At 35.0% G+C, this 8,997-nt stretch overlaps 1 protein-coding gene across 1 annotated transcript; it reads left to right on the top strand.

Moving 5' to 3' along the window:
- Positions 1–253: 253 nt before the first annotated feature.
- Positions 254–6,709, top strand: BTS (zinc finger protein-like protein). Its single transcript, XM_078967167.1, has 14 exons — positions 254–728; positions 1,317–1,526; positions 1,609–1,803; positions 1,889–2,208; positions 2,281–2,506; positions 2,593–2,761; positions 2,863–3,984; positions 4,055–4,232; positions 5,197–5,418; positions 5,507–5,644; positions 5,733–5,967; positions 6,059–6,118; positions 6,225–6,296; positions 6,384–6,709. The coding sequence occupies exons 1-14, from the start codon at positions 420–422 to the stop codon at positions 6,516–6,518; spliced, it is 3,591 nt and encodes a 1,196-aa protein (XP_078823293.1). The 5' UTR covers positions 254–419; the 3' UTR covers positions 6,519–6,709.
- Positions 6,710–8,997: the final 2,288 nt, after the last annotated feature.

The following is an 8,997-nucleotide window of genomic DNA, read 5'->3' as shown; positions in this document are numbered from 1 at the left end:
ATTTGTGCCAAACGACATGACTCCACTCCCTCTCATTGGTGGAAGGCCTAGTCGATGAACCCAGGCCGAGCCACGTCACGTGGGCACCCCTTCTCGCACGTGCCATGCACGTCCCGACAAAACAAACCACAAATCTGACTGCTTCCATCATCGGGTCAAGTAAGGTCCGATCGTCCACGTGGACTACTACTTAATGACCCATCCATTATCCACGTGGCACACCATATATTGCTCCCTCTTTATCCATCGAAAAATTACCCTTTCCATCTTCGTTACATTCGTACTTTTCTTCTCTCCACACAGAGAGAGAAAGTAGAGAGAGAAAATTGGGAAATTGTTGTTGATGAAACGGGAAACATCTAGGGTTTGTGAAATCTGAATCGGATTGCATCAATTGGTTTTGTTTTTTCTTGTATAAAATGGCGACGCCATTGACCGGATTGCAACACCGGGACGTTGGAGGTGGTGGTGTGGCTGTGATGGCGGCTTCCGGTGGAGGGGCGGTGAACCAGATGGATCCATCCAGTAGTAACCAATCTTCCAAGAAACAAAGTTCGCCAATTCATATCTTCTTGTTCTTTCATAAAGCCATACGGTCGGAGCTCGATGCCCTACACCGGTCTGCCATCGCTTTTGCTACTAATTCTCATGTGGAAATTGAGCCCTTGCTTAAGCGCTATCACTTCCTTCGATCAATCTACAAACACCACTGCAATGCTGAAGACGAGGTCTGTATATATGTTGCCTTTAATTCGTCAATCTCGAAAGCATATCGGTTTATGTATCATATAAGTGTAATATTTTTTAATTTTATGGTGATAAATGATGACGATGGTATATCTAAGTTCTTGAGTGGGATTCTCTAGCGTTGTAATTGTACGTTTAAAAATTCATGCCTATTTTGATGGAATTCTTTTCACATTCAAAGCTTAAGTCTGCCCATTTTCTCCAACCAGGTTATGCGAAGTTTATTTGCTTCTGTATCCAACCTATATTTGAGAATTAACTGGTGATTGATACCCAAAAAAATAAAAAAAGGTTCAAGGTGAGGTATGTCATGAGAAAATAGCAAGATAACGTTTGAAATGAAGAGGAAAGAGTTACACAAGTTTACACTATAGATATAAATTCTTGTATCTTTGCATTTGTAATAGCTTCTATTAAAGCTGTTAACTCCTTGAGTGTTCTGTTCATTGCATTTTCACATAACAATCCTTCTAATTTTCTTTATTAGTGGCTTTATTCTAAACTAATATGGTGCTATGTTGCATAAGATTTGTGGGCATATGACATGTTTAGTTCTTTCATACTTTCAGGTTATTTTTCCAGCTTTAGACATCCGTGTCAAGAACGTGGCTCGAACATATTCTCTTGAACACGAGGGCGAAAGTGTCATCTTTGATCAACTGTTCACATTACTGGATTCAGACATGCAAAATGAAGAAAGCTTTAGAAGAGAATTAGCATCCTGCACAGGTGCCCTTCAAACATCAATCAATCAACACATGTCCAAAGAAGAAGAACAGGTAATAACGTCTAACAAGTTTATCAAAGAATCATGTTATTCTCTCAATATACAAACAAAATAATTGTTAATTCTCATTTTAGGTGTTCCCCTTGCTCGTTGAGAAATTTTCATTTGAGGAACAAGCTTCGTTAGTTTGGCAATTTTTATGCAGCATTCCTGTAAACATGATGGCAGAGTTTCTTCCATGGCTTTCAGCTTCTGTATCTTCTGATGAACGCCATGAGATGCGTAATTCTTTATGCAAAGTAATCCCAGAAGAAAAGCTACTTCAACAGGTGAGTAAGGGTATTTTTGTCCATGTTCATCTTTTACTCATTTTCTCGTTTCTATCTGACAAATTACTTCTTATTCTAATTTAAGATTATATTCACGTGGATGGATGGTGCAAACGGTTATAAAAAGCGAAAAAGCTCTGAAGAGTGTGAGGAAGGGCATTATTGTCCATGTTCATCTTCCAGACCTAAAAAACGAGAATCTTTCTTAAGATCAATAGATGATTCCACAGATTCACTACATGATCGCCCTGTAGATGAAATATTACACTGGCACAAAGCTATAAAAAAAGAGTTAATTGATATAGCTGAAGCAGCTAGAAGGATACAATTATCTGGAGATTTTTCAGATATATCTGCCTTTAACAAAAGACTCCAATTTATCGCAGAAGTTTGCATATTCCATAGGTATGCTTACATGGCAATTGGACAAGTTTGCATATTGATAATTTGATACTAATTTTATCCTTTTGAATGCAGTATTGCAGAAGATAAAGTTATATTCCCTGCTGTAGATGCTGAGCTGTCATTCGCCCAAGAACACGCAGAAGAAGAGAGTGAATTTGACAAGTTTAGATGTTTGATTGAAAGCATAGAAAACGATGGAGCAAATTCATCTTCATCTGAATTTTGTTCAAAGTTATGCTCACATGCTGATCATATCATGTCCATCATCGAGAAACATTTCAAAAATGAAGAACTTCAGGTGAATGAGTGAAATAGTGAATCACTAGTCTTTCTTTTTATGACTTTTATATTTACCATAACGCCCTTATGTGATTTTAATTTCAGGTTCTCCCACTTGCACGCAAGCATTTTACTCCTAAAAGACAACGAGAGCTCTTATACCAAAGTTTATGTGTAATGCCTTTGAGAGTAATCGAATGTGTTTTACCATGGTTAGTTGGATCACTTACAGAAGAGGAATCAAAATCATTTCTCCACAATATGCATATGGCAGGTTTGTCTATTTTTCTCAAAATTTTCTCAAACCACTGTTTATTTATTTCTTCATTGTGGACTAAGTCTAAGTGTCTAACTCTAACACATGGTTATTGTTAGCTCCTCCTTCCGATATTGCCCTTGTCACCCTGTTCTCCGGTTGGGCTTGCAAAGGGCGTCCAAGGGAAATATGTTTGTCTTCAGGCACAACAGGTTGTTGTCCTGCAAGGGCATTTTTGGAATCCAGTAATGGTTGCAATCCATCTTGTTGTGCATACAATGATATGACATCTGAAGAATCCGGAAGGTCAAACAAACGGTCAAACACGACCCCACATCAAGAAACCAAAAACCATGGTAGTACTCGAAGCAAACAATCTTGTTGTGTTCCAGGGTTAGGAATGGAAAACAACAATTTGGGAACAAGTTCTTCGAAATCTTTACGTTCTTTATCTTTTAACCCTTCCAGTTCTACCCCTTCCTTTAGCTCCAGTGTTTTCAACTGGGAAACGGGTATAAGTTTGATTGACACGGAGGGCAATGGGCGTCCAATTGACACAATTTTCAAATTCCACAAAGCAATCCGCAAAGACTTGGAGTTTCTTGATGTGGAATCTGGGAAACTAAACGAAACAAACGAAAGCTTCCTTCATCAATTCAATGGAAGATTCCGTTTGTTATGGGGTTTATACAGAGCTCATAGTAATGCTGAGGACGATATCGTCTTTCCCGCATTAGAATCAAAAGAAACTTTACATAACGTTAGCCACTCGTATACTCTAGACCACAAACAAGAAGAAAAGTTGTTTGAAGATATATCAACTTCACTTTTTGAACTGTGTGAGCTTCATGAAAATCTTGATACGTGTGATGATAGTTTTAGGAATTATAATGAGCTGGCTACGAAAGTACAGGGGATGTGTAAATCGATTAGGGTTACATTGGATCAACATATTTTGCGTGAAGAACTTGAGTTATGGCCTTTGTTTGATAGACATTTTTCTGTTGAGGAACAAGATAAGCTTGTGGGGAGAATAATCGGGACTACAGGTGCTGAAGTGTTGCAGTCGATGTTGCCATGGGTGACCTCTGTTTTGACTCAAGAGGAACAGAATAAAATGATGGATACATGGAAACAAGCTACTAAAAATACAATGTTTACAGAGTGGCTTAATGAATGGTGGGAGGGAAGTTCTCCTTCTTCAGAGGAAGCATCACAAACAGATGCAAACGTTTCACAAGGTTTGTTTCTCATTGTTATTGATTTGTTTCTGGAATTTGTTTGTATTGTAATACCTGTTAATGATTTTAGGTGGTGATGTACATGAACATGAAGCATTGGATCCAAATGATTACACGTTTAAGCCAGGGTGGAAAGATATATTTAGGATGAATCAAAATGAGCTGGAGTCAGAGATAAGAAAAGTTTCAAGGGATCCAACTCTTGATCCCAGAAGAAAGGATTATCTCATTCAGAACCTTATGACCAGGTGTGTTTCATCTTACATCTTACTCTTGATTTTTTTTTTTTTGTTTATTTAGAGCGAATTACAAAAGTGGTCCTTGTGCTTTCTGATTTTTTTCCATATATAGTCCAAAATTGAAACCTTTCAGTTTTGATCCATATTTCAAGGTTTTGTATGGATTTTGGTTCTTATTTTAAGGTTTCATATTGATTTTGGTCCTATTTGGATATCGATTTCAGTCCTTATTTCAAAGTTCTAGGGACTGGAATTTATAAGAAACTTTGAAATTGGGACCAAAATCGCTACAAGACCTTGAATAAGAGAACCAAAAGCCGAAATTTTTAGGGATTAAAATCGATAGAAACTTTGAAATTAGGACGGAAGTTAATGCAAAACCAAAAACAGAAATTCCCAGGGACCGAAATTGATACAAAACCTTGAAAAAAGGACTAAAATTGAAAAATTGTTTTAATTTTGGACCAAAGTCGCTAAAAATCAGAAAGCACATGGACTAATTTTGTAATTAACAGAAAAAAAACAAAGTTAATAAGAAAAGATTCCAAGGACCAAAATGGATAGGACTAAAACTGATAAAGGTTTCAACTTTGGACTAAACAAGTTAAAATCAGAAAGTACAGGGACCATTTATGTAAATTATTACTATAATTAACTAAAACATAACAAAAAATTTGAAGGAAGTAAGTAAAAGTATAGGGACCAATAGTATCGACACGAAACCTTGAAATGAGGAACAAAATTGATTTAAACTAAGCACACTAAAAATCAGAAAGCATAGTGACCATTTTTGGAATTTACTAATAAAGGAAACAAGAAGTTCTATAAGACCAAAATTGATGTGAAAACTTTAAATAAAAACCTAAATAGACAAAAAAAAAAAAAAAAAAAAAAATCAATTTAAAATCAGAAAGCACGGGGACCATTTCTGTAATTTACTGGTTTATTAATCTGCTTAATCCACTTTCTGTAGTCGTTGGATTGCTGCCCAGCAGAAATTACCACAAGGAAGAAAAGGGGAAACGTCAGATAGCGAAGGCCTCCATGGATTCTCCCCATCATTTCGCGACACAGAAAAACAAATATTCGGATGCGAGCATTACAAACGAAACTGCAAGCTTCGAGCTGCGTGTTGTCAGAAGCTTTTCACATGCAGATTTTGTCACGATAATGTCAGCGACCACACAATGGACAGGTTTACCCTTACCCTTACCCTTTTCCATAACTCAAATCAAATCTTCTTCTCCCTTACCCTTCTGGTAATTCTTCATCATCACCATCAGGAAAGCTACAACCGAAATGATGTGTATGAACTGCCTCAAGATTCAACCTGTTGGACCGAATTGCTCAACACCATCTTGCAATGGACTTTCAATGGCCAAATATTATTGTAGCTATTGCAAGTTCTTTGACGATGAAAGGTAATTATTTATCATGGGTTTTCCTTTTTTTCTTTTTTGAACTAGCAACTTACTCTACTCCTTTTCTCTTTTGGTGTTTTGTTTTCAGGACAGTGTATCATTGCCCGTTTTGCAATTTATGTCGGCTTGGAAAAGGGCTTGGAGTTGACTTCTTTCACTGCATGACATGCAACTACTGCTTGGGGATAAAGCTGGTGGATCATAAGTGTAGGGAGAAAGGCTTGGAAACAAACTGCCCCATTTGCTGTGATTTTTTGTTTACTTCAAGCGCAGCTGTCAGAGCCCTTCCCTGTGGTCATTTTATGCACTCTGCTTGTTTCCAGGTGGGCCCATCATTCCCCTGCCTGCATTTTCTTTTTTCATTTTCTAAATATGGAGTATATTTTTCACATTTTGAATTTTTCTCATGTATAGGCATATGCATGCACGCATTACATCTGTCCAATATGCAGCAAATCCATGGGAGATATGTCGGTAAGTTAGTAGACAGATTTTTTTTTTCTTGTAATTTGCTATAAAATAAATAAGATACAGTACACAAAATGTTCAGATTTTTATGCTAATGTTTGATGGGTTGCAGGTGTATTTTGGTATGCTGGATGCTTTAATGGCATCTGAGGAGCTCCCGGAGGAGTATAGAAATCGGTGTCAGGTGAAGATTTTTTATATTTATTTATTTATAGTTATATGTGTAGCTTTTATTGAATGAATGATTGAGATGAAATTATTACTGTTATAGGACATACTATGCAATGATTGTGATAAAAAGGGGAATGCTCCTTTTCACTGGCTATACCACAAGTGTGGGAGGTGTGGATCATACAACACGCGAGTCATCAAAGTTGATCCAATTGCTCCTAATTGTTTAAACTGAAACTTTCCTTGCTTTGTGTCCGTTTGTTTGTGTATATACGTTAATTAATACAGTAGAGAGAAATCAAGAGCCAGAGAGAGAGAGAGAGAGAGAGAGGATGTAAATTGCAAATATCTTTTTGTTGCCAATTGCAATTGCATTGCATTGGTTTTTCAGCATATGAGCAAATAAAACCTTGGTGGAAGAATCAACACTTGGGATTTTGTATTGTAGGGTGGGTGGCTTATGCTAAAACTTCATCATCGTTATCTAGTTTTGTAGCCATCCCACAACACCATACGAAGAGATAGAACAAAGACTAGTTGACCACGAAAGCTTTATTGAAATCCTATTTTGAGCACTACTTTTGAAAGTTTATATCCTTGGTCATAAGTAGAATGCAACTTATGATGTCCACTCTTAGGGGGAAGCCACCCCAACCATTTAGGATGATGGAAATACCACTTACATTTAGACCTGATAAACGTGTCGTATTGGGACTGGTTGAGGTTGAAACACAGTTAACATAACATATATAGTCATAATAGCATCATCATCACATAGCACAATCCAAGGAAGATATATAGAACTACGTGTATTCAGATCCATATATTTCACCATACACAATTTATTAAGGTTTAAATTTGCGGTCGAATGGCCATCACATCAACTTAATCATAACCCTAATTTCTTTAATGCTCAGGACAATGAGAAAGTTTCAACAATCTTCACTAATGAATGCACATAGCCCTTTGCCACAAGTTGAATCTTGAATGTGTGTAAATTAATATCCGTATCGATATTCTTCTTGAAGATCTATTTACATCTGACAATCTTGTTGGAAATAGTGTCAAATGTTATTTAACTAATTGGTAATATTTTTAATATCAACACGGTCATGTTGGGTGGCCTTCATGATCCAGTTAAGTAATAAGGAATTAGCAAAAAACAAGACTGGTAATTTATTTTGAATTAATAAATTAATTGAAAATTATTTTAGAATTAACTATATAGTTTTTAAATAATCAAATGAGTTGAATATTAATTAATTCATTAGTAAATAATTAGAATATTCATAACCCTTGAGATATGGTAGGGGATGAATTCTAAAAAGATAAGCATAAGTCTTATCAGGTTTTTGAGTTGCTTATAGATTATGAGCCTATAAATAGAAAGCTAGGGATGAGGCCCTACATACTCCTAGCTCTTAAATTTCGTTCTCCCTCTTTTCTTGGTTCTCATGAGACGGAAATTATGACCCTTCTAGGGTTATTGAAAATTCCGTTCTAAGTCTTTCTTTCATAAAGCTTATATTTGCTAGTTGGCGTCATGAGTATGTTTCCTCTAGAAGGCTTCCTAGTTTGGCTCCTAATCATTCAAAGCAAAGTGGCTATCACTAGATTTTAAGCAAGGAACCAAGACGATCAAGTTTATATTTGCTAGTTGGCGTCATGAGTATGTTTCCTCTAGAAGGCTTCCTAGTTTGGCTCCTAATCATTCAAAGCAAAGTGGCTATCACTAGATTTTAAGCAAGGAACCAAGAAGATCAAGATCAAGAGGTTAGTATGTTTATAAGTTTTAAAGTAGGTTGCTATAATAGTAAAAACCTAGATCTTTAAGATGCATATACACATATGGTTAATTTTATGATTTTGATACGCTAACTAGTTTGTAGAGAATGCTATAAAACCCATCAGTGGCATCATATCAAGACTAATAGGCTTTAGTTATATGTATAAAAAAATTTTAATTTTTCGTAAGAGGCAGCACTCCCTGCTGACTTTTTGTTGAATTTTTTTTGGATTGGATAAGTTACTAATTTAAAATAATATTTAAATCTGATTATTTAAATGAAATCAAAATTCAAATTTGAACTTTAAGTATTATTTAACAAATAGTTAACTTTGTATATTTAAGATAAATCAGAATTGATAAATCCTTAAATTAAAATATTATTTAATTAGATTTAAATTTGAATATATAATTTGAATTTCAAAATATTATTTAACTAGAGAATTAAATTTGAACATTTATTAAGTCATAAATATAAAAGTTTTAAATTTATTATATAGTATGATTATATATATATATATATATATATATATATATATATATATATATATATATATATATATATATGTTATATTTACAACATGTTCCCTCACATGTTTAATTAAAACATTATCAGTCAACCCATGATTAGAGTCACCCGGTCTAATGCTATAAGAGTGGTTGAAGGAGGTCTTTCTGATTTTTAATGATGTTGGTCCTTAAAAGCTTAATAGCTTACCACCATCACCGTCTCTTTTCATTTGAGAGTGTAGTTAAGTTAAAAGTATTAACTTAAGTAATAAAAAAATTCCTGTTATATATATATATATATATATATATATATATATATATATATATATATATATATATATATATATAATTAAAAAACGTGAATCGTGTGTTACCCACGAATAATGCATATTTCCTTATAATCTGTTGATGGAGTGCG

The sequence above is a fragment of the Lactuca saligna genome, chromosome 8 (assembly GCF_052625555.1).
Source record: "Lactuca saligna cultivar CGN05327 chromosome 8, ASM5262555v1, whole genome shotgun sequence".
Classification (NCBI taxonomy): domain Eukaryota; kingdom Viridiplantae; phylum Streptophyta; class Magnoliopsida; order Asterales; family Asteraceae; genus Lactuca; species Lactuca saligna.
The sequence above is the reverse complement of the archived record's forward strand: the minus strand, read 5'-3'. Positions and strand labels throughout refer to the sequence as shown.

What these genes read in the sequence shown, in the direction of transcription:
- BTS (XM_078967167.1), top strand. Translation starts at nt 420, where the DNA reads ATGGCGACGCCATTGACCGGATTGCAACACCGGGACGTTGGAGGTGGT. An exon ending in CCACAATATGCATATGGCAG is followed by an intron (nt 2,762 to 2,862) that starts GTTTGTCTATTT and finishes GGTTATTGTTAG; the next exon opens with CTCCTCCTTCCGATATTGCC. An exon ending in AGATGCAAACGTTTCACAAG is followed by an intron (nt 3,985 to 4,054) that starts GTTTGTTTCTCA and finishes TAATGATTTTAG; the next exon opens with GTGGTGATGTACATGAACAT.